General features: G+C 55.1%; 1 protein-coding gene across 3 annotated transcripts; it reads right to left on the bottom strand.

The window, feature by feature from the left end:
- Positions 1-11,431: 11,431 nt before the first annotated feature.
- On the bottom strand, positions 11,432-22,624 carry CDH16 (cadherin 16). 3 transcript variants are annotated; one of them, XM_023209863.1, is made up of 18 exons: positions 22,447-22,624; positions 21,664-21,721; positions 21,285-21,368; positions 19,891-20,046; positions 19,682-19,820; positions 18,834-18,992; positions 17,515-17,711; positions 16,789-16,911; positions 16,433-16,583; positions 15,962-16,189; positions 15,782-15,858; positions 15,520-15,708; positions 15,177-15,418; positions 14,454-14,587; positions 13,525-13,767; positions 13,251-13,358; positions 12,589-12,705; positions 11,432-11,799 (listed from the first exon to the last, which is right to left on the bottom strand). In XM_023209863.1, the coding sequence occupies exons 2-18, from the start codon at positions 21,706-21,708 to the stop codon at positions 11,702-11,704; spliced, it is 2,490 nt and encodes an 829-aa protein (XP_023065631.1). In that variant the 5' UTR covers positions 21,709-21,721; positions 22,447-22,624; the 3' UTR covers positions 11,432-11,701. The 3 variants fall into 3 exon arrangements, with proteins under 3 accessions (XP_023065631.1, XP_023065634.1, XP_023065632.1); XM_023209864.2 differs by having other exon boundaries at positions 11,434-11,799; positions 13,525-13,701; XM_023209866.1 differs by lacking the exon at positions 18,834-18,992 and having other exon boundaries at positions 17,515-17,637; positions 19,740-19,820.
- Between the last annotated feature and the right edge of the window lie 1,229 nt (positions 22,625-23,853).

The following is a 23,853-nucleotide window of genomic DNA, read 5'->3' on the forward strand; positions in this document are numbered from 1 at the left end:
GAAAGCTCAGACTCCCTCTCCTCTCCCCAGGGTGGCCTCTCCAGCCTCCTCCATCTGCTCCCAGCAGGGTGAGCATGGCCATCATACAGAGCTCCATGTTCCTAGAACATGTCAGGCCTTTAGCCTTGCTGTTTCCTCTGCTAGAACACCTACCACTGCACCGACCACCTCCGCCTGGCTTGCTCCTGAGACTCAGCATGACTCTACTGAAGCATCCCCTGCCCTGGGAAGACTTCCTGGCTTTCCGGGCAGTACCAGCTCCTGTCTCCAGTTCCCATGGCGTTGGGACCGCCATCACATCTCCTCAGATAGCTCCCCCATGTCTGTCGGTTTGTCTGCCCTCTTGGCAGCATCAAGGACCTCCTCTGAGTCTCCTCTGAGTCTCCAGGGATCAGCCCAGTACCTGGTATGAAGTAGGCACTTGTACATGCATTTAAAATGTTAGGGAGGAAAGAGTGGGAAAAGAGAAAGGGCCCTTATCTTTCCTCACAAGCTGAAATTACCTCTTGCAAGCATTGGGCCTGTGCCCTGGTTATCCCTGGGATGGAGCCCAGAACCCTCCACCTTTTGCTTCTTGCTATGGGCTTTTTGTTTTGAGACAGGGTCTCACTCTGTTGCCCAGGCTGGAGTGCAGTGGCACGATCATGGCTCACTGCAGCCTCAACTTCCCCTGGCTCAGGTGATCCTCCCACCTCAGCCTTCCGAGTAGCTGGGGCTACAGGTATGCTCCATCACCTGGCTAATTTTTGTATATTTGTAGAGACAAGGTTTCGCCATGTTGCCCCAGCTGGCCCTGTTATGGATTTAAAGATAACCACAAATTCTTTGACACTCTTTCCATCAAGCAGTGGGGTCTAATTCCTCTCCTCTTGGATCTGGGCTGGCCTTAGGGACTTGCTTATAACTGTCTCATGCATGTCCGTGTAAACAGAGTCCACCAAACACGCTTTGTGTGAGCAGCGAGGCTGTTTATTTCACCTGGGTGCAGGCGGGCTGTGTCCGCAAAAGGAGTCAGCAAGGGTAGTGGGATTATCATGAGTTCTTAACAGGTTTTGGGATAGGCAGTGGAGTTAGGAGCAATGCTTTGCGGGCAGGGGGTGGATCTCACAAAGTACATTCTCAAGGGTGGGGGGGAATTACAAAGAACCTCTCTTAAGGGTGGGGGAGATTACAAAGTACATTGATCAGTTGGAGTGGGGCAGAAACAAATCACAATGGTGGAATGTCATCAGTTAAGGCTATTTTCACTTCTGTGGATCTTCAGTTGCTTCTGGTGATCTGGATATATACGTGCAGGTCACAGGGGATGTGATGGCTTCGCTTGGGCTCAGAGGCCTGACAATATCTAATAGAATATAGTAAGTCTTTACATAATGTCTTCACTTAATGCAGTTCTTGGAAATTGCAGCTTTAAGCAAAATGACGTACAAGGAAACCAATTTTATCATAGGCTAATTGATATAAACAAGAGTTAAGTTCCTACAGCCTATTTCCGGTCATGGAAATATCATCAAACTTCCAAATAAAGACCCAAATGCTTCTCATATTAAACACTGACTAAGAAAGACTAATAGAAACAAGGCCAGGTGTGGTGGCTCACGCCTATAATCCCAGCACTTTGGGAGGCCGGGGAAGGAGGATCACCTGAGGTCAGGGATTTGAGACCAGCCTGGCCAGCATGGCGAAACCCTGTCTCTACTAAAAATACAAAAATTAGCCAGGCGTGGTGGTGGGCACCTGTGAGCCCAGCTACTTGGGAGGCTGAGGCATGAGGATTGCTTGAATTTGGGAGGCAGAGGTTGCAGTGAGCTGAGATGGTGCCGCTGCACTCCAGCCTGGGCAACAAGAGCAAATCTCGGTCTCAGAAAAAAAAAAGAAAGACTAATAAAAACAAGTAATACAATTATTTATCCAGTTATTCCAGTTCAAGGTCATGGATGACTAGAGCCTATCCCAGCAGCTCAGGGCACCAGGCAGGAACCAGGCCTAGACAGGATGCCATTGCCTTGAGTACACTCATACTCATGCAGGCTGGGAGCATGCAGACAAGCTAGTTAATCTAACATGCACATCCTTGGGATAGGGGAAGAAGCCAGAATACCCGGAGAAAGTCTGCTACAGACTCCACACAGACAGTAGCCCCAGCCAGAAATAGATTTTTTCCCTTATCAATGTTGTAACAAAATAATGTTGAACAAAATGAGCCGGGAGTGGTAGCACACCCCTGCAGTTCCAGCTACTTGGGAGGCTGAGGCAGAAGGATCGCTTGAACCCAGGAGTTTGAGGTTACAGTGAGCTATGATTATGCCATTGCACTCCAGCCTGAGCAATAGAGGGAGACCTGTCTCTGAAACAAACAAACACATCATTAAAAAATAATAATAAAAGCTTTCAGTGACATCCTCCCATTTAATCTTAATGCAATCCTATGATCAAGTATTATTAACCCATTTTACAGGTGAAGAAACTGACCCTGGGCAGGTAAAAGGATGTACCCAAGGTCACAAAAATAGCAAATGCAGAGCCGAGTTTGAAACCCTGGTGTCTGACTCCAAAGCTTCCTCAGCAATCATGTGATTCTTCTGAATATGTCTTGATTTGATAAGAAGCACGTGCTCCACCTGCTCTCCAAAGGCCTGGCAGCAACTTAGGAAGGAGAGTGAGCTGTTGGTCTATGGAAGCATTCTAGCAAGAGCTGGAGAGTACTAGGCAAGACGTGAATTGGTCGGAGTGTGTGGGCCCCACCCTGAGGCTGGGACCTCTGCCTATGCCTGGGATAGGGGGCTGTGTGCCTGCATGGGTCATGGGATATCCTGTATATGGCCTTTCCCTGTGTCCGGGCCAGCCCAGTCCTTGGGGCTGGGGGTGAACAAGAGCAGGTGGAAGCTTGGGGAGCCCGCCTCAAGCAGGCAGAGTTCAGCAGGCCACAGCCTGTCCACTGTCCTGACCCTGTGGCCCTGGACTGGCCTCTGACCCCTCTCTCTGCCCTGGGCCTGGCACCTCTGGCTTGGGGAAGGGCCCGGAACTACTCAGGCACACAGTGAGGCCTGCCCTCCCACCTACTACCAGTCAGAATTTGTCTCAACTAAGTGAGAAATAGAGAGGCGGAGAGAGAGAGAGAGAGAGAGTCAGGCAATTGCATAAGAAGATTTGAACAAAAATGGTTATGGCACTGGTGTTTGTAAGAAAGAGAAACGACACCATTGACATGTCCTCCTCAAGGACTGGACAAAGAGATTCTGGTGTGTCCATTCTGGCAGACTTTAGAAATAAATAGGAAAAGAAAAAGTGATGGGGGAAGATCTTTATAGTTTATCTGACAGGAAACTGCTAATTGTCAATACTGTAAATGTCGGGGGAATTGATCACAAAACAGAATGTACAGAATGTACCCCAAGTTGAAATCCTTCCCCCCACCCTCACACATACTCTTCCACCAGCTCCCTTGTGACTTACCCTATTGGCCAGTGGCCAGAGGGTGGGGGAGGGGACTTATCTTGGGAAGTGGATGAGATCACCCCAAGGCCGGCTGATTTAGTACAGGGCAACTTTTTCCACCCTTATGGCTCTCAGAGGCTTCTGTGCTGGCTCCTAAACCTTGGCGCCAGCCTCAGGCTGGAGGGGGGTTATGCTCCCCCTCCCCAGCCAGGGTGGAGATGGTGGCCAAAGCCGGATAGGGCACAGGTGCTGGGCTGACACAGAGATGGAGTGGCAGAGGGGGTCTGGGGAGTTCCAGGGCTCAGCTGGGACCTTATGAGTACTTTGCTCCCAGCAGATCTGGGTGTCCTGTCATTTCCCAGGACCTGTGTGTGCAGAAAGTGCATTTTGTGGATACAGGAATATCCCAGAAGATAGCCACTGTGTGAAGAGCTGAGGGGTTTCCCTGGCAGTGCCTCTAACACCTTGGCATGTCTTGGGATTCCAATCAGCCAGCCAGGCTCTCCTCAGACAGGACTCCCCTTGTTTCCGGGCAAAATTCTGGTGGGGATGGTTGTGGGGGGAAGACGTAAGTCTGTGCTGGGAAAGGGATTGGGGCTCAATTCCAGCTCAGCAAGTAACTATTCAGTTCAACTCGCTGCCTGCCCCCACCTCCCACACCTCCACTTTTCCACCCCCCAGAGCCCATCAGGTCACTTCTAGCTTTAAGGAAACTGCAGTGTGTCCCAATCCCCCGAGCACAGTCACGCCTCTGAGCCTTTGCCCAGACAGTTGTCCCAGCCTGACCACATTTCCCCTCTCCAGCTGCCTTTGTCAAACCCCACCCTGGAGCTGGGTCAGGTGCCATCTGTCCCCAAGTCAGGGTCCATCATGTCACATAGCTTGTCTGTGTTCAGCTGGGATGAGCCTGAGGGCAGGAGCTGTGTCCAGGGAAAATTCTAGGACATACTGGATGAAGGAAAGGGTGGGCTCCTCGAAGGGGTCAGGGGTCGGGAGAGGACCAACTGTGTGCTCAGACCAGCTGTTCTGTGCCAGGGCCTCGAGGGGGGAACTTAGGAGCCTCAGGCCCCTCAAACCCCAAAGCAAACAGGTTGAGAACAGGGTTGGGGCACTCTGCCTGGGCTCTGCCGGCGAGGGACAGGAACTGGGCAGAACCAGAGTGAGCTGGAGTGTCTCCTCCTTAGCCTGGGCCCTGGGCAGCAGGGCTGCGAATGGAATTCTCCAGTTGGATGGAGCTGTTCCTGGAAAATCCCCATATGCCCTCTCAGAAATGTGCTTTCGTGCCTGGCTCTGGCTCCTTCAGAGTTGGAGGAGAAGGGACCTTTCTGCTGCTGGGCAACTCAGGCAAGGCCCTTACCCTCTCTGGACCCCTGGGCCTGGACTCCAGGACAGATGAACAGGGATTCATGCATCTATTGAATGCCATCTGTCAGCCTCACTAAATTCTCTCACCCGCCCTGAGAGGCAGGGATCAGGGTTCCCATCATTTGAGAAGGAGGTAGATGCTCAGAGATGCCAAATGACTTACCCAAGGTCACATGGTTGAGTTGGGACTCGAGCCCCCACCGATCGAGGGCCAGCCTGCACGTGGTTCCAGCCCCCCACCTGCATTTAGGGTCTCTGAATGGGGAGAGTGAGCCTGTAGGCTGAAGACACCACTGCCAGCTCAGGTCCACTTGAGGCCAGGCCTGGCCCTGTGCCTACCACTCAGAATAACTCCGGTGGCTCTGGGCATGGATCGTGGCCCATCACCTGGGACCTATTTTTGTCCTTCGGGTAACAAGGAAGTCTCACCTTGTGCAGTAACCGTTTGGGACAAGGATGGAACATGTGACCCCCAACCCCAGCTGATCTTGCTGCCCTGCCGGAAAGTGACCCCAATAGGAAAGGGGAGGGCCTGCCCCAGCCAGTTCCCAGAACCTGGCTTCCTACCCCCATCCCCCTCTTTTCAGCAGCCCATACCCCTGCACACACACACACACACCATAACCAGGGTGCCCAGAGCATCTGCGTTTGTCCTTAGGATCCATTGCCACGCCTTATGCGGTGGCAATGCCACTTACTCACATCTAGCTGTGGACCAAGCCCATTTCCTCAAGTTCTAGTCAGAGGGTTCTAGAACCCAGGTACAGCGGCCAGCCAGGGATCTAGCATCTAGATCTGGACATTCAGAATTGGGGGCCTGGAATCCTATGGGGCAGTGGCTGATGGCATTTGAAGAAATCACAGAAGCTGTGGGCATGAGTACATCCACTCTGAAAGGTCAAGTGCCATCTCAGGGATCAACCCCAAAAGCATTTTAGAGAAGGGGTGATCCCTGTATGGAGTGGAGCACAGAGACATAGAGGGCACCCCAGCAGATTTAGAGGAGCTCCTTTCTGCTGAAACCAGGCGTGTACACATGTATGGGGATGGGGTGGTAAGGGTCATGTCCAGAACCCAGTAACATAAAATAAATGCATAGAAAAAAGACTGGAAAGAAATCTGGTAAAAACATTACTGCAACAGCAAAACCAAGAATGACCGCAGCTGTAATGACAATAATAAAAGAAGCTGTTCCATTTTTTGAGAGCCAGTTATGTGTCAGCCTCTGTGCTAAGTAAGGGCTTTGCTTGTATTATCTCAGTTAATCCCCACAGCGTGCTCTTCTCCGGTGGGGGTGGTTGGGCAGTGGCCTGTGGGGTGAGCTCTATAAATGTGTTTTTTTTTTTTCTGCCAGGTCTGCAGCTTCCGCAGAGGTGGACAGAGGAGCCCCTAGGCTCCATCCATAGGGGATGTCGTGCTCTCCCTGCCAACAATGCAGGGTGTGAGATGGCTTAGCCAGCCCCCCTTGGGGATGCCTTCGGGGAGCCAGCCAGGCCCACTGAGCTAACCTCAGCCCCCACTTGGCCCTACTCCTCTAGGCGTTGGGGCTCAAAATAGCAGCCGCTAGAGAGCTGACAATCAAAGGCCAGCTAAAAAAAGGCCCCTCAGTCTGGGCTCTGTCGCACACGGCTCATAGAGCCTATTTCAGGGGAGAGGGTGCCGACGTGCCAATGGAAAATCCATAGGGCGGGAGTCTCCCAAAGTGGGAGACCCATGTGCCTCCCTCTCCCCCCCCCGGCCCCCCACCCAAGTGCTCACGTGCACACACACTCACACTTTGCAGCCCTTAGCCTGCCTTCCTGACCACTGGACCCTGTCATCTCCACCACAGCCCAGGAGAGGGATGAGGGGATTGAGGCTCAGAGAAGGGAAGTGACTTGCCCAGGGTCACGTGGCTGGGAAGTGGACAGGACGGCCGCCAGATGGGTCCCTGTGGCTCACAGTCCAGTGCTCTCCTGTGAAGAAAGCCGTGTCATTGAGGAAGCCAGTACATTGTTCTCTGGAGTGCCCAAAGCTCAGAGATGGGACCAATGGTGGGGTGTTCTGGGTTGGACTGAGGGTGAGTAGGAGCCGAGGGTGACCTGTGGTCTTAGTCTCCGCATCAAAGAAATCTCACTAGAAACCCTCAGGCCAGTTCTGAGGGGACCTTGCCTGGCTGTGGGAGAGGCGGCTGGAGCGGGTCCTCATCTGCACTGAGCCCAGCCCAGCCCCCTCATCCTATCCCTGTGACCACCCCACGCCCTGCCCCGCCCAGGCCCCCAGAGACTGGCAGGCCCTGCCAAGTTTCCAGGGAATGTGTCAGATAAAGGGCTGGTGCTCATGACTCTCTCCCACCCAGCAGCTATCTCTGACCCTGCTGCCACTACCACTGCCACCACCACTGGGAGTTGGATAAGAATAGCAACGGCCCCAGTGAGTGGGCACCCACAGGGACACCAACCATGTCTTTAGGTGGCCAGCCTCAGCCTCAGACTGAGGATAAGTCTCCAGGTTCCCATTTTCATCAGTTCCAGCCCCACCTAGCTCCCCCATCATCCCGGGCCCCAAATCCTACCACATCTTAGGGTCAAACTCCAAGCCTTGTCCCCTGTGGCTGCTGCCTCAGCAGGGGGAATCTGGAGGGGATGCCATCACCACGTTGATCCTGAGCTGGGGCCTGAGCCCTGCCCTCCTCTGGGGAGCTGTGTGACCTGGAGCTGGACATTGTCCCTCTCAGGGCCCACAAGCAGGGCAAGACGGCACAGCAGTCCCTGGAGAATTAGAGATAGCCAGCTGAGGCCTCTCCAGGGGCTGGGTCCCCCGTTGTCCTGGTGACCACAGTCTGGCCTGGCTTCTGAGTGCCCCTGTGAACTCTGACTTTCTGGTCAGTGGGGATGTGAAGAAGGTGAGGGTCCTCATGTCTCACAGATAGGGATCACTGGGATACGACCACTGGGTGGTGTTGGGGGCGCCCTGTATGAGTTCTGTGACACTCCTGTGAGGGTGTGAGGGTGGCTGTGTCACTCTAAGGTAAGAGGCTGTTGTCATGGAATCCATGGTGAGTGTAGTTGTGACACCAGAAGCAGGAGATCCAGGGAGCCTCATCTCCACCTGTGACACATGGGGGTGATGGAGGGAGCCAAGTCCCAGTCCCCATGTCAGTGATCCCTGCAGCTCTCACAGCCTGACTCATTGCATGGCCCCTGACCTGGTATCCCCAGCCTCCTTGCCCCCGGCTCTGGCGCCTTTCTCTCCTCGTGTCCTCCCTGTTCTCAGGTGACTCTTACTCTTTTGTCCCCCCTATGTCACCCACCTACCAAAGGGGTCCCAGGGAGGAGGTCAGGGATGCTAGGGAAGACGAGGGAGGGTGGGCCGAGGCAAGCTCCTCACACACTCACACATTCTGATGTATGCATCACACAGACCAGACTGCAGCATACACTTATACACCCACAGACACACATGTGCACACACGCCTGGTAGAGTGACCGGGCCACTAGGAAGTCTCCCAAGCTCAGTCTTCCAACACCAGCCCTGTCTGGTAGGCCCCCACCACCCCTTAAGTCAGGGCCCCACGCCGCTGAGTCCCTCACATTAGAAATGCATCGTCCCGCCACAGCAGCGTGTCTGGAGGTGACGCCCTAGGAAGAACTTCTGCCCCAAGGCCCCAGCTAGAGTCCTGGGTGCTTGTAGGTAGGTGTGGGTGGGGTGGGGTCTCTGAGGGCCCAAGACTGTTGCTTTCTTTGTGGGTGAGGGCCAGACTGACCTCTGGGCCTCTGGCTTCAAGAGCCCTAATTGCTGGGGCTGGAAAAAGTTTAAAAATATCCTCATGTTTACATTCTTTCCAAGCTGCCTCCCGATCCTCCGAGCTGGGTCCCTTTAATCTGGCCCAGTGCCTCTGGAAGGGGCCAAGGAGAGGGGCAGCATGAGGCTCTGCTGGGGCCAACCCCGCAACCCCCTCCAGCTCCAGCCCAGAGCCCCGTGAGACCCTGGACATCACAGACCCAGTGAGCACCTGGACACTGGAAGGGAGCTGGGGCTAGAAGGGGTGTCGTGCACTCTTGCGTTGGAGCTGGAGCTGGGGCCCCTCTCCAAACGCCCTCCCAAAAGCCTGGGCCTCTTGGGACCTCTAGGGAGTGTGTGTAAGTGTGGGGCTGTAGGTCCCTCAACAATCCATGTACTGGGGAAAGCCACATTTACTGAGCCCTGCAGTGCCTGGCACTGTGCTAAATGCATTGTGCAGGGATTATTTCATGTAGTTTTCCTAATGACAAAACCTTGTATCACAAAGTAAGCCAAGACTCAGAGAGGTGAAGCAGTTTTCCTGGGAACACATCGCATGGATAAGCACAACAAATGCTCTTCTACCCAGACAGCTATTGGTTGGCCCCCACCTTGCTCTAGCAGGGGCGAGGCCCTGACTGCAGAATGAAGCCTGCCTCACTAGCATTAATCTCCACAGGCATTCACTGGCCCACTGCCAAGCCTAAAGACCAATCAGCTTTGTGTCTCTCTTCCTCTGCGACCCAGGACAAGCCACACCCCCTCTCTGATCCTCACCTTTCTCTCTTTCTCTATGTAGAGACAGAGTTTCACTTTGTTGCCTAGGCTGGCCTTGAACTCCTGGCTTCAAGCAATCCTCTCACCCTGGCCTCCCAAAGTGCTGGGATTACAGGCGTGAGCCACTGCACCTGGCCACCTTCCTCTGCAGAACGGGACAGAGGATACAGGAAAGTTTTATATCCCCAGATGCCCAAGGAACCTGGGCCCTTGTCTGTGGGGAAGGGGCTTGTGGACCTGGCAGACAGCTTCAGCACTGACACAACCAAGAGTGGTCTGGGACCTGGAGGCCCAGGGAAGAAGCCCTCAAACTAGAAAAGATGCCTTCATTTGTCCTGGTATCCTGTCATCTACCCTTTCGTCTGTGGGTCTCCCACCCACCTGATTACCAACCCACCCATCCATCTACCCACCAATCCATCCGGCCATGCATCTGCCTAGCCATCCACTTATCCACTCACCCACGCACCCTCCTATCTCCCTACTTATCCATCTAGGATGAAGGCCAGAAAGTGGTGGTTATAGCTCAAGTGACGCATCTTGTGGCTGTACGAACCTACAAACTTCCCTCCTTCTCTTTGCAATTCACCTTTCCATCTTTACAAGAAGGAGCTGATCTGGGTGATCTCTAAGACCCTGCTGGCAGATCTTGGGGTAGCAGAGACCACCTGAATGCTGCGGACATTTCCAGAGAGATAGCATGGTCCTTGACCAGATAGTTACGCCATGTGCCCTAGTTCTAAGACTCCCAGCTACGGCCCTTAACCTCCCTGACCTTCAAGATTCCCCACTGAAAAATGGGGCCAATAATCCACCCTCGTAGGTTGATGGAAAGATTAGATGAGACACTACCTCCAGAAGGTTTGCACCCTGAAGATTTCTGAATGCACGCAGGCCGAGCAGAGGATATCCTGGCAGAGGGGCAGGGAAGCCCTGCCTGGACAAGGGTAGTCAGCAGAGCCTGCAGTGGGGGTACCTGAGCCAGGATGACAGGGGCCAGCCTCAGAGTCCAACCCCTGGGCTGGGGATCCTAGCTGAGTCTTCGCCAGATTGCCCGCCCTGTCTCTCTTAGCTGGGCTTGGCCCCCATCCCACAGAATCTGCCAACAGTGGACAGATTATCTCCTAAAAATAGGGCCTGGGCCCCACAGAGGTTGTTTTTCTCCCTTCCCCGTGATTTACCATCATCAGCTCATGGTGCTTGGGACAGCAAGTCCCACCTTGACTCCCCAAAGATGGTTGGGAAGGGGACATAGGGGATCAGCTTGTATCTGGGGTCACCTACAGTTCAGGGATTAAAGGTCAATCTGGAGAGCTCAGCTCTTAGCAGAGCTCAGCCAGGCTCATCAGAGCATCAGGACATGGCTTAATCTTAGGCCAGGGCCAGGGCCAGGGGTTAACCTCAGAGAGGGTCAGTTCCAGAGTAAGTCACAGAGGTGCCTGTCCCGCTCCGATGGTGTCCATCTAAGTGACTCCCCTTCTCTGATTTCCTGCAGATGCCCTCATGCACTCACCAGCCTGTGTGTGAAACACAGCAGTGCCTTGCCTTGGAGCCTGCACTGGGGCAGAAGGATACATCCCTGGCCTCACCTCTCATGCTCCTGACCCATGGGGCCTCACCATCCTGCCCAGGCCCCTGCAGAGACTGAGGGACCTCTGCCCATCCCTGGGTGTAGGTGACTCATGCACAGGAGCACAAGGTGCTCATACATGAGCAGAAGATGGAGACTCACAAGGTTTTGCCTTCCCATAGCAAAGATGACATCCAGAAAAACACAGAGATGACACCCTCAAAGGCACCCCTGCTTGACCATCACCTGCCTAGAGTTCACCCATCCAGGATCTGCGACTAGTGGGCTCTGGATGCCCACAAAAATGACCCACTTTGCTGTGGTCCCAAGTTCTCACCAATAGCCCACATGATGTCTTCATGTCCTTCCCTGCAGGAAACTTCAGTCTTGTCTTTCAAGCCCAGACCCTTTCTATGTGGCAGGAGATGGGGAAGGGATGAAAGAGCAGGTGTGTGCACACGAGCAGTTATGCGCACATTCACACACACACCTGCACACATAGACACTGAGACACAGACATACCAATCCCATAGGGCCCAGCCCAGCTCTCTGGGGCTTTATTATTGGGCAAACATCCTGCCATTTGGAGCACTCCCATGGACAGTCCATAAAGTCGGTGTTCAGGCTCTGGAGACATGCCTGCTGATGGTGATGGTGCCTCCACCCCAGGGCAGATGGAGGGGCTTCTACTCTGTCCTGTCCCCTGCTGGATCTTGGGTGCTGGGCTCTCTCCCAGGGCACTCGGATGGAGCCAGAGGCCAAGCTCCCAGCTAGAGCTGCCTGGGCCATTCACACGGTTGCCTTCAGTGGCACGCTGTCTGCTGGTTGATCCAGGTCCTTCTTCCTTGACAGGGTCCAGTGGGTGAAGATGAGGATGAGGAAGATTCCTGTGGGACCCAAGAGGGATGGATCAGGCCTCAGAAGGGGCTGTGGGACTTGATCTTCACGAGGGACTTCCTGTGATTGGCATTGGCTTAATGAAGAGATGAGTTTCCTGGACAGCATCCCAAGGCTGGGTTGGGTATGACTCTGTGGTCCTGGTGCCTGGAGAAGCTTGACTGCTCGGCCTGCTTGGCCTCTACCCCTCTGAGGCTGTCCCAGTATACTTAGCCTCCAAAGTCCCCTTCTCTGGGGGACACTGGGGAACCAGTAAGTTGGACCCCAACTCCATGGACCTCCAAGAGAAAGGCTCATCACAGCAGTGTGCTAGAACCAGCAAGGAAAACCAGCAAGGAGAAAATTTGAGGGGCTAAAGAAATAAAGGGGATGGATGGAAGAGGTGGCTTAGACTGACGCAATTAGGCTAGAAAGACCTGGGCTGTGTCACAACCTGACTGTGTAACCTTGGACCAGTCACTTAACCTCTCTGAACCTCAGTGACCTCATCTGCAAAATGGGGAGATACGAGGATCTACCTCACAGTGTTGCTGGGAGGATTCCCAGCAATAGCCCCTGCCACCCAGTCAATGTGCAATCATGTAACCGTAGATTAGATTTTATTATCAATGATAATGACAATGACTATGATCAAAGGGGCAGGCACATAATGACTAGGAGAGTTGGGGGCTTCCTTTTCAGAGCTGGGGGCACCATGGGGACAAAGGTGTTTATTTGGAGGCTGTGGTTCCAACCACCCATCGCCCTCGCCCACGCAGGTAATGTCCAAACTCCATTACCTATTGCTAACAGGGTGCCTACAAGGATGCCCACTGCCGACAGCTTCGTGGGCATGCCCTTCATGCGGCCCACCTTGCGCATGCACTGCCCCTCCACATTGCAGCGACACACGATCACTGGGGGGAGAGGGGAGGAAAGTAAGAGTAGGGAGGGGAGGGCTCTCTAGCGGCTCGGAGCCCCCAGCCCAGCCACCGCGGTGGTGGCGAACACCTGTAATCCCAGCCCTTTGGGAGGCCGAAATGGGTGGATCACTTAAGCCAGGAGTTCAAGACCAGCCTGGCCAACATGGTGAAACCCTGTCTCTACTAAAAGTACCAAAACTAGCTGGACGTGATGGTGCACACCTGTAATCCCAGCTACTCGGGAGGCTGAGGCAGGAGAATTGCTTGAACCTGGGAGGCGGAGGTTGTAGTGAGCTGAGATCGTGCCACTACACTACAGCCTGGGTGACAGAATGAGACTCTGTCTCAAAAAAAAATGTACGTGCCTCTGTGCCTGCTCCTGTATGCACACAGGTATGTGTGCCCAGCCATAGGTGTGCAAGTGTGCACAGGCATGTGCTGTCCACATGAGGAGCCCATATGCATTTGTACCCAGCTCCCTCCCCCTGCATCCCAGCGGTTCCCTCAGGGACTGCAGGCTGCACCCAAGTCCACCTCACCTCGAACCAGGAGCTGCCACATCTGGGCATTGTGGCTGACCACCACGGGGATGATGTGTTCACGCGGCTCCACCCAGTGCAGGGCCAAGGTGAGGTAGGCATGGGAACCTTTCGGGACAGCAGGCAATGACCAGGGTCACCAGCCTATACAGGCCCTCTGGGGGCTGCTCCCCCCAGGCCCAGCCCCACCCCCATGGTAGAAGGGCATCTCACTTCCAAGTGACACCCCCTCCCTGCCTTGGCCACAGCCTCCCTCCCTTTCCCCACCACACACCATTGAGAGTCTGGAGGCGCCAATCCCGTTGCACCGTGGGGTTGGGGCCAAGGGCAAAGCTGTAGGGACCGTGTCCACTGGCCAGATCGGAGTCCTTGCTGGGTCCTCTCACGATCACGCCATGGTCCTGGCGGGGCGTGCAGAGGTATCGGGAGGGCACAGGGGCGGGAGTCAGGGCTGGAACAGGAGGGGCCTTCAGGAAGTGGATCACCAGGGACGCAGAGGTGCTCAGTCTCGGCTCATCTGCAGAGGAGGCAGCGCTGAGCCGGCCAGGTATTGGCAGGGGCAGGGGTGAGCTCTGAGCTCTGAGGTCCCTGTGCTGCTCCCACAGCCCATGAGTCTCGCTCTACAGACTCCCCTGCCACTCACCCTCCATGCTTCTCTCCACCTGTCATCATCCCCATGCCACTGTGGACATCCCTGACTGTGGCAGAGCTCACTGCTGCTGGGTCTGCCCTGTATCACAGCTCAACTGGGAGCTGAAACCTGCCTCCCGGGGCTCCCCACACAGGGGCCAGCTCTCTGTCCTGAGCAGTGTTCAGAGTCCCCCACACCCGGCTCCAGTGGCCCATTCACTCCAGCACTTCTTCCCCAGGGGCAGTCCCTGGTCCTTCTGCCACCTCCCCAGCCCTGTACCAGTCCCTGAAGCTGACACCCTGAGAGGCCCTCCAGGGGCTAAAGGACAAGGTTAGGAGATTTTGCATGTTGATCTAGGAGAGTGGTCAGAGAGGGGAGCAGACGCCAGACCTGCCCACCAGAGGAGCAGATCCGTTCTCAGAGAGGAACACCGAACCCAGCTTCATATCTGCCTCTCCTGCTTGGGGCTGGGGGTTGCCAGCAAGGGCCTCTGGGAGGAAGCTCAGTCCTGCTGTCTGTCTGCCTGAGGTTTGTACCCCCTCCCAGGGGCTCCCACCACTGCCTGGCCATACCTGTATCCTGGGCCTCCACGAGCACTGTGTAGGTGTCCCCAGGCTGGGCGCCCTGCAGGGACTGGGCAGTACGCACCTCCCCGGAGACCTTCTCAATGCAGAGCCAGCCCTCTGAGTCATTGACTAGGGAGAACCTGCCACCCAAGGAAGGGGGTGAGGAGGTACTGGGACTACATATAGAGTTTTGTTCAGAATCGCCCAGGGATATGTGACTTGCTTAAATTCTACATCCTCTCTGTGACTCAGAGGCCACAGCAAAGCCTGGGATGCCCAGTCTCTCTCTCCAGCTTCAGGATTGGTGGTGGTGGTGGTGGTGGTGGTGGGTGTGGGATGAACAACAGATCATGTGGGTAGGGGAGAAACTCTTAGAGCCTGGGAGGCCCATTTCAACTTTGCTCACTCCAGGTCACCCTGCGAAGGAATCGGAGTCTGGGAACAACCTTGTCTGTCTGTAATCTGTTGGGGGGCATTGGAGGAGGGCCTGGTCCTCCCTCCAGGTGCTGAAGCATAATCTGAGCTCTCATGGGGTCCAAAACACCCCTCTCCATGCCCCACCCAGTCCATCCAGCCCCGATCCCTGCCAGGAGTCACAACCTTGGCATTTGCCATAGTTTGAAAAATATTGCAGGCCGTAGATAACATGAGTCCCCTCTGAGGCCCTGGGGTCATCCCCAGGGAGCAGGGGAAATCCAGTCCAGGTAAGGGGCTGGGATTTTGGCTCACCTGAGGGATCGGCTGATGGGGTCGGAGGACTGGATGGTCAGCAGGAGGGAGCCAGCTGGGGCACTGATGGGGACACTGGCCTCGTAGCGTTCCTGGTCCAACTTGGGGGGTGGCATCACTCTCTCCACCAGCACAGTCACCGTGGCCGTGGCTCCAGGGCCTGGGCCTGGCCCCACCAGCTCTGCCACACTCCGCACCACCACCACCACCTTGTGACTTGGAGCTGCCTCATAGCTGAGGTTCTGGAATCAGGAGAACCAGGTCACTGTGGGGGCCTAGGCAAGGCACACATACATGCATGCGTGCATGTGTGGGCCCCTTACCCAGCCACCCCGGCCCTCACCTTGCAGAGTCTGAGTCCAACACGCCCAGAGTCTGGCTCCCAATCCAGGTCAAAGGTCCCTTCTGTGTCCCCCCTCTCAATGGCAAAATCCATGAGGCGGAAGGCAGGCTCGAGGTCAGCATCAGTGGCCGTGAGCATGGCCACCAGAGTCCCGGGCTCCACATCCTCAGGGAGGCTTATAGGCCCAATCTGGAGAAGGAGGAGGGATGGTGAGCCCCCCGCCAGCATCCTTCCCAAGGTCTTCTCCCCTGCATCTGCTTACCTGGGAAGTGGTGAACTCAGGGGCGTGATCATTGATGTCTGTGACTTCGACTTCGACCTCACATGTGCTGCTGAAGCCTAGGGCAGGGAGGACATGTTGGTGAGGTCAGGGTAGGAACAGAGGGCTCTCATGGGGTCTCATGGGGTCATGGGGACCTGGGTCACCAATCAGGGCACTTACCACCCTCTGCGCCTGCCAGGTCCATGGCCAGCACCAAAAGCAGGATGTTCTGGCCAGCTTGGAGTGGGAGCGCCCCCAGTGTCACACTGCCTGAAGTGGGGTCCACCTGGAAGGCTCTCCCCTCTACCCCATCCTCAGACTCAGGGCTCAGGAGCTGATACACAATGTGGGAATTAGGGGAGCCTGGGGCATCTGCGTCCTCTGCTGACAGTCTAGTCACTTCAGTACCTGCAAGACAGCACCCGCCTGGCTAGGACCACAGCCCAGCCTGGAGGCCTTACCCCAGCCACTCCTTATTTTGTGCCAAACTGAACTTGAGCTTGTGTGTGTGTGTGTGTGTGTGTGTGTGTGTGTGTGGTGTATGTTAAGGAGGGACATTGACATGGAGCCTGAGGCTGGGTCCTTATCCCAGAGAAGAGCAAGACTGGGTGGTTCATAGAGACTTTGCCCCTCTCCCATCCCGTAGCTCACCTGGGGGGCTGAGCTCAGGGATTCTGACTGCGGGGCCACGTGGAGGGCAGACAGGCACGTTGTCATTCTCATCCATCACCAGCACGTGCAGCTCCAGAGGGGCCGCATAATCCTCGCCATGGGAATTCTGAGCCCACACCTGGAGCACATACTGTGGTGGGCAGTAGGGGGCTTCAGGTCAGGACCAAGGGCAGCTCCAGCCTTGCCTGGCTCTGAGTTTCCTTCTGGTGGGCCAGCTGCAGCTCTTCGGGGCTCTTTCCCACTGCCTCAGCCTTTATTGTAGTTGTGACACCCCCAAAAGCCAACTAGACAGTGACCAAGCACCCCCAGCCTGCATGACTCCCCGTTCATATCACCTCAGCCTGGGCTTCTGTGTCCAGCTCTCTGGTCACGTAGAGGTTTCCCTCTGCATCCACATCAAACGGTCCCAGGGGTTGGCTCTCCAGGCGATAGTGCACATCACCCCCACTCCAGTGTACCTGGGGGGGACATCCCGGGCCAAGGGGCAGGAGCAATCCATGTCAGCCCTTGTGCCTCATCTGATTTCTGGGTGAGGAGCCTGAGCCACAATTGTGTGACCCAGGCAAGGTGCTGCCCTCCCTGGGCCTGGAGTCCGGGTGGGATCCTTCTGTTCAGGGTACATGTTGTTAGTGGCCTTGCCCTGGTCCAAACCTGGACCCTGCCCAACGTGCCTGAGTGACCAGGTTACTTTATTTTCTACCGTCTCAGCCTGGGCCTGACCCCAGGGCATTCCTAGAAGCGGCCTGAGACATTCCTAGCCTGGGGTGACAATCCCTATGGCATCAAGAGGTAGCAGCTGTTCTCCCTGAGGAAGCCTTGGGCAAGTTCAAGAGGTCAGAGCACAGAGTCACGCCTGCTAGAGGATGGCAGGGCCGGCGAGGGGCTGTGGGCCTGCACCCGGGGCTTTGAACACCCCAGTCCACAGCAGGAAGTGATGGGAGGAGTGGAGGGAGGAGCAGGGGTCATGTGCGTTCCAGACCCAGCCCCCAAATATCCATGAGTCTTGGGCCCAGCTGCACCAACCATGGGGCTGCTTTAGCCACTGACAGCCACTTACTCACCTGGGCAATGTGGTGCGGGTATAGGACTTTGAGATTCTCTGCTAGGTGAATAGGCTCTAGGGGCACCCAGGTGTTCTCTATGATGGAGACTTCCACAGTGGCAATGGCCTGGTGGCCTGAGGCCTGGTCGCCCATGTCCTTGACCTGTACCAACAGCTGGTAGGTCTTCTCCAGTGCGTGATCAAGGCTGGTGCTCCCTAGAACAGGGAGGATGGTCAACTGAGCAGGCAGCTGGGGAGCAGGGGCCAGGGCATCATTCTCAGCAAGATACCAGACAAAAAACCAAGTATATGGCAGTTGATTGGGACACTCTCTTGGCCAAGGGAAGAGAGGAACTTTAAGCACTATTGTGAGCCTCCAACCAGGACATGACAGTTTGCAAAGTCACCTCCGTATCTCTCCACACAACGAATGCATGATAGACTAGAGGGGTAGGTGGATGACCAGGATGAGGAGGTAGGTAGATGGTAGGTGACGGGCTGGTTGGATGAATGGGTGGTTGACTTGGTAGGTGGATGGGAGTTTGAGTGTGTGAATGGAAGAGTGTAGTGATGGGTGATTGGATGGACTGTGTAGGTGGTTGGGCGGTAGGTGGGTGAATGCATGGCTGTCTATGATGATGTCTGATTCACTTTTCTTTCCATCCCTAGTTCATGCCTCTGGTCTGAACTTCCAGGTCCAGGTCTCTTCTGCCATCGGTCGCAAGGTTGCCCAGCAGCATCTTAGGCTGCAATCCCTTAGACTGTTCCTATCCTTGTTCCTTAGGCCCAGGTGTCCGTGGAGTGTGGAGTTGAGGCCCTCCATTCTTTTTTTTGTTTTTTTTTTTTTTTGAGACAGAGTCTCGCTCTGTCGCCCAGGCTGGAGTGCAGTGGCGCAATCTCGGCTCACTACCAGCTCCGCCTCCCGGGTTCACGCCATTCTCCTGCCTCAGCCTCCGGAGTAGCTGGGACTACAGGCACCTGCCATCTCGCCCGGCTAGTTTTTTTTTGTATTTTTAGTAGAGACGGGGTTTCACCGTGTAGATCAGGATGGTCTCGATCTCCTGACCTCGTGATCCACCCGTCTCGGCCTCCCAAAGTGCTGGGATTACAGGCTTGAGCCACCGCGCCCGGCCAAGACCCTCCATTCACACCATTTCCTAACTCTCCATGCCTGGCCCTGCCTCCACGGCCCCCTGCCTTGTTGCTGTCTCCACCTAGAGTGCCCTTCCCTCCTTTTTCACCTCTCAAGCTCCCACCCATGCTTTTCTTATGGTTCAGATACCACCTTCTCCAGCTTTCTCTGACCCTCCCTCCCCAGCACACCCTGCTCAGGCTCACCCTTGGGGCTGAGGGCCAGAGCCCCCTGCCGAGGCTCCAGCTGGAACATGTCTGGGGAAGGCTGGGCTGGAGCCTGGCTCAGGATGTGGAACCGAAGATCTGAGTTGGCTGTGCCTGGCTCATCCTGGTCTGAAGCCTCAAGGAAGAGGAAGGGGATACCTGGTTCATGGTGGGAGGGTAAACTGTAAGGGATAGAGAGGGTGGGGAGAGTCTCCCATGCCTCTCCTATTTCTCCTCTGTCCTTTCTTCCCTATCCATCATCACATCAGGACTCTGGAGATGAGTCATGGCTTTTCGTCCTACTTCCCAGATGAGCAAACGGAGGCCAAGAGTGGATGGCACCCTCAGTGGAGTAGGGAGGTACAAAATGGGACAGAAATGGTACAGGATGGGCCAGGCTCAGTGGCTCATGCCTGTAATCCCAGCACTTTGGGAGATCGAGGTGGGCGGATCACCTGAGGCCAGGAGTTCGAGACCAACCTGGCCAAAAAGGCGAAACCCCGTCTCTACTAAAAATACAAAAAATTAGCCAGGTGTGGTGGCGGGCATCTGTAATCCCAGCTACTTGGGAGGCTGAGGCAGGAGAATTGCTTAAACCAAGGCAGAGGTTGCAACGAGCGAAGATCACGCCATTGCACTCCAGCCTGGGGGGCGACAGAGTGAGACTCTATCTCAAAACAAAAACAAAAACAAACAAACAAACAAAAAAAGCAAAGCAAAGCAAGAAAAGAAATGGGACAGAAATGGCTGCCCTGTCGTATGCCAACTGTCTGGCCATCTCTTTGCTCTCTACTGTTCCATCAAGGCCCACCTGAGCTTACTGTAAATTGGCTGACCTGGTCACTCACCAGGCCTGGTGCCCTGGCTCAGCTGAGCTCTGTAGATGGCTTGAGAGAATTGGGGCACCTGGTCATTCTCGTCCTTCACACGCACAAGCACAGGCTGTGGACCCCACAAGACACGTCTATCCTGTGTCTCCAGGGTGACCTGGCAGGAAAGGGGAATCAGCGTCTGGCCCTGCCTTGCCTGCGCTCCCCTACACCTGGCCCAGCCATACCTGTAGCTGGTACTCTGCCTGCTCCTCTCGGTCCAGGGCCCTGGTCACCAGCAGGAAGCCAGAATCTGGATCCATAGCAAATGGGCCCTGAGCTGCCTTGCCTGAGTCCCCTGACAGCATGATCTGGCCTTCAGCCCCCTCACGGGGCAGCAGCAGCTGATAGGGGTGAACAGAAGTGAAGGGAGCAGTGGCCAGGCCTGGGAGATGACCCCCCTCCACCTGATGGCCTCATTTTACATGTGGGAAAACTGAGTCTCAGAGACATCGGGCTCCTGTGTGAGGTCACACAGTCAGTAAGCATCAGGACTGAGACTCAGAGACGGAACTCTTTTCCCTGGACCCGGTGCTCCCCCAAACTCCCTGCCCTTCTTTCTGAAGCTTGAAACCTCACCACCAAAATTTCATTCTTTAATCTAAAGCTGTACTCTCCGCTAGGATTAAAATCTGTTAGTCATTCCCACTGCAGGTTGAATATCTCTAACCTAAAAATCTGAAATCTGAAATACTCCAAAATCTGACACTTTTTGAGCATCAACATGATGTGACAAGTGGAGAATGCCGCATTTGACCTCATGTGACAGGTCACAGTCAACACACAGTCACAACTTTGTTTCATGCACAAAATCATTAAAAATATTCACCCAGGAGCAGTGACGCACACTGGGCTCTTGGCCCCTCAAGGACTTTATTGGAATTTCACCTCTATACCTTCAGCTCCTTCTCGCCATAGCCTCCCCAGCTCGCATATCCCAAAGTTGTAATCCCAGCACTTCGGGAGGCCAAGACGGGTGGATCACCTGAGGTCAGGTGTTCAAGACCAGCCTGGCCAACATGGCGAAACCCTGTCTCTACTAAAAATACAAAAAAAAAAAAAAAAAAAAAAAATTAGTTGGGAGTGGTAGTGCATGCCTATAATCCCAGCTACTCAGGAAGGTGAGGCAGGAGAATCTCTTGTACCCAGGAGGTGGAAGCTGCAGTGAGCTGAGATCGCACTACTGCACTCCAGCCCAGGGGGCCAAGAGTGAAACTTCGTCTCAAAAGAAAAAAAAATGTATAACATTACCTTCAGGCTATGTGTATAACATGTATATGAAACATAAATGAATTTCGTGTCTAGATTTGGGTTCCATTCCCCAAGATATCTCATGATGTATATGCAAATATTCTAAAATCTGAAAAAAAATCCAGAATCTGAAACACTTCTGGTCTCAAGCATTTCAGATAGGGGACACTCAACCTGTATAACATGGATAACCTGTATAATATGTATAACTCTCTGGAAAGCAGGGTTTCAAAGAGAAACAGCAAGAGGAAGGGTGCCAGAGGAAGGAGAAGCAGGACTTTGTGGGGAGGGATCCCCCCCACCCTCCCACCCCCCCAGCTCTCTGGCTCACCTTGGTCAGGTATAAAGGGAAATTTCCACCATAGTTTTCTGGAATTTCCACAGAAAGCTCTGCAGGCTGGGCCTCCGGGAGAGCCTGTGGGAGGATTCTCACCTTGTCACCAGGCTCTATCTTCCTGCCTGGGCACTGGGACCCAACAGAAGAGGGGAATTTCTGCCCCTTCCCAGGGCCTGGCCATACCTTAGTCCATCCACCCGTGCTCTGGCCTTTGACCTCCTCGTCCCACGACAGCTCTGTAGTCCCAGCTCTGACCCCTCCCATGCTTTGCACCGTTTTCACAGTCAGTGCAATTCGTCCGGGTGGAGTTAGGGACAAGGGTGTCAACCCCCAAGGCCAAGACCTGAAGGAGAGGGGGCAGTGCCCAGCTCACCTGGGGGACAGAGACGCAAAGCAGCCACAGCCAGGCAGGGACCATGGTCAGGACGGGCCTGAGGGACATAGCAGTGAGGAGCCAGCCCAGGTGGGTGGAGAGGGGCTTTCCATCCCACACACACAACCACCGGGATCGCACTGCAGAGTAGCCTCCTCTTCCTACCCTGCAAAGGAGCTGAGGTTCCCCATCTCCTGCAGGGTAGTGCCCTGCTCCTCAGCCAGGCCCACCAAGGCCTCCGGGCCCAGCCACCCTGCATCTGGGCTCTTGGGCCGTCAAGCACTCTATTGGAATTTCACCTCTAGACCTTCAGCTCCTTCTCACCATAGCCTCCCCAACTTGCAGATCCCAAAGTGGTAATTTTCTAGCAACCCCCCAAATCACAAAAGTTTGAAGCTGGAAAGTTCCTGAAGACTTGGAGTGTCACTTCCTGAAGTCACCTCTTGTTGCTGGCAAGGCCTGAAGGCTGGGGTCTGGCCAAGGTCACAGAGGACTTGACCACGGGAGGATTCCTCCTAGCTCAGGGCCTCCTGGACTGTCCTGCCTCCCACTGCCACCTTCTAGACAAGGAGAGCCCCCGGAGCAGGAGCCTGGCTCTTGTCTCATCATTTTCCAGCCCTTGTCATGGAGCTGGGCAGACAGAGCAGCAACAAATCAACAACCTCTCTAAGATGAGGCCCTGGGAATTCTTTCCCAGGTGGCGGGGACAGGGCAGTGTTTCTCCTTTTCCCACCACCAACCCCAGCCTCAGCCATGCCCTCCCCTCCACTCCCAGTCCCTCACCCTCCAGCGCCCAAGACTGGCTCCCTTGGTCCAGCTGCTAAGCAAAAGGGCTGCTTCTCCAGGGAGCTCTGGCCAGGCTGGGCTGGGTGGGGCAAGGCAGGGCACTTGAGCAGGTAGGAGGGTTCAGCCACGCTTGCTCAGGAGTGGAAAAGGCCACTGGGCCCATAGCAGCAGGCCTGGCCCCGCCCAGCCCCCCAAGTTACTCATTGACTTTGGAAAGCTAGGAGTTGCTCAGCATCCGTGACTGCCAGCCCCGGGAGGTGGGCAGATGGTTGGCCTGGCACTCCCTCGACCCCAACACAGCCCAGGGGGTATTCCTTGGCCCTCTTGGTCTGGACACTACTTTTTCTGTGGCTCCAGACTTGGTCTCACTCATCTCCCAGGCTCCAGCGTCTGCAGCCACACCTTTGCACACTCTGTTCCTTGTGCATGGGACACCCTTCCCACTCATTCATCTGTGTGGTAAGCACCTGCTCATGCTTCAGTACTCAGCTCAAATACTCCTTTTTCCAGGAAACTTCCCCTGTGTTCCCAGGCTGGTTCAGGAGTCTCCTCTGGGAACGCCCCACCCCCTCACGCCATGCCTTGTGCTATCTCTATTAATAGACAGAGGACACCAGATTGTCATTGTCTGCGTCTTCCATTAGACTAGGAGCCCCTTGAGAGCAGAACTCAGGGACTCAGAAATGACCTGGCTCTCGTTCTGCTCTGGCAACTCCCCATGGCTTGTGGAACTAAGACAAGGGGCTAGAGGTGGCAAAGGATGGGTGAGCAGTGCATGAGTGGAACTGGGTATTGAGGCTCCAGACCACCCCCCAGGGGGACCTGTGGTGGGGGAGTGCAGCAGCCTGTGAGCTCCCCAAGTCCTTACACTGGCCACTCAACAGTGACAGGGCTGAGACAGTGGGCGGTCTTGTGCCTCTAAGAAGATTAAACCGGCTCAGGTGACCTTGAGGGAGTTACAGGGCTGAACAGGGGCTCTCCCCGCAATGAGGGCAGCCAAGCAGAGCCAGGAGACACTTCTGAGGCCTGGGAGTCTGGAACGAGGGGAGAGGGTGGGAAGATCCTGGTCTCCAGTCCCTCCCCAGCCTTGGTCCCCGCGAAGCCTCCCATAGTCCCCGTGAAGTCCTTCCCACTGTATACCTGATTAGTCTCTCTCAGGTCAGAAGCTACCCCCAGCTGCCCCCAGCCTTGTCACAAGCTGAGTGGCTGCTTCAGGGTCACTCTGGCACCCAACCAGGAGCAGTGCGTTGTGGAGAGGTTGAAGGGGGTTTCACACGTGTTAAGCTCCTGCTATGTGCCCAGCACTGCTCTGAGCACATACCTTCATTATCCCACATACTGCGTTCTGAAGGGGCATTGTACCCATGTCACACACTGGGGCACAGAGAAGCTGGGTGGTTTACC

Source organism: Piliocolobus tephrosceles, chromosome 17, assembly GCF_002776525.5.
Source record: "Piliocolobus tephrosceles isolate RC106 chromosome 17, ASM277652v3, whole genome shotgun sequence".
NCBI lineage: Eukaryota > Metazoa > Chordata > Mammalia > Primates > Cercopithecidae > Piliocolobus > Piliocolobus tephrosceles.

Bases quoted from the DNA above. Each gene is read 5' to 3' on its own strand.
- CDH16 (XM_023209863.1), bottom strand. From the start codon at position 21,708: ATGGTCCCTGCCTGGCTGTGGCTGCTTTGCGTCTCTGTCCCCCAG. The intron at 16,912-17,514 runs GTGAGTAAGTGG...TGTCCCCCCCAG, and splicing joins ACCCGCACCACATTGCCCAG to GTACACTGGAGTGGGGGTGA. The intron at 15,709-15,781 runs GTAAGCAGATGC...CTCCTTCTCCAG, and splicing joins CTGAGTTCACCACTTCCCAG to ATTGGGCCTATAAGCCTCCC.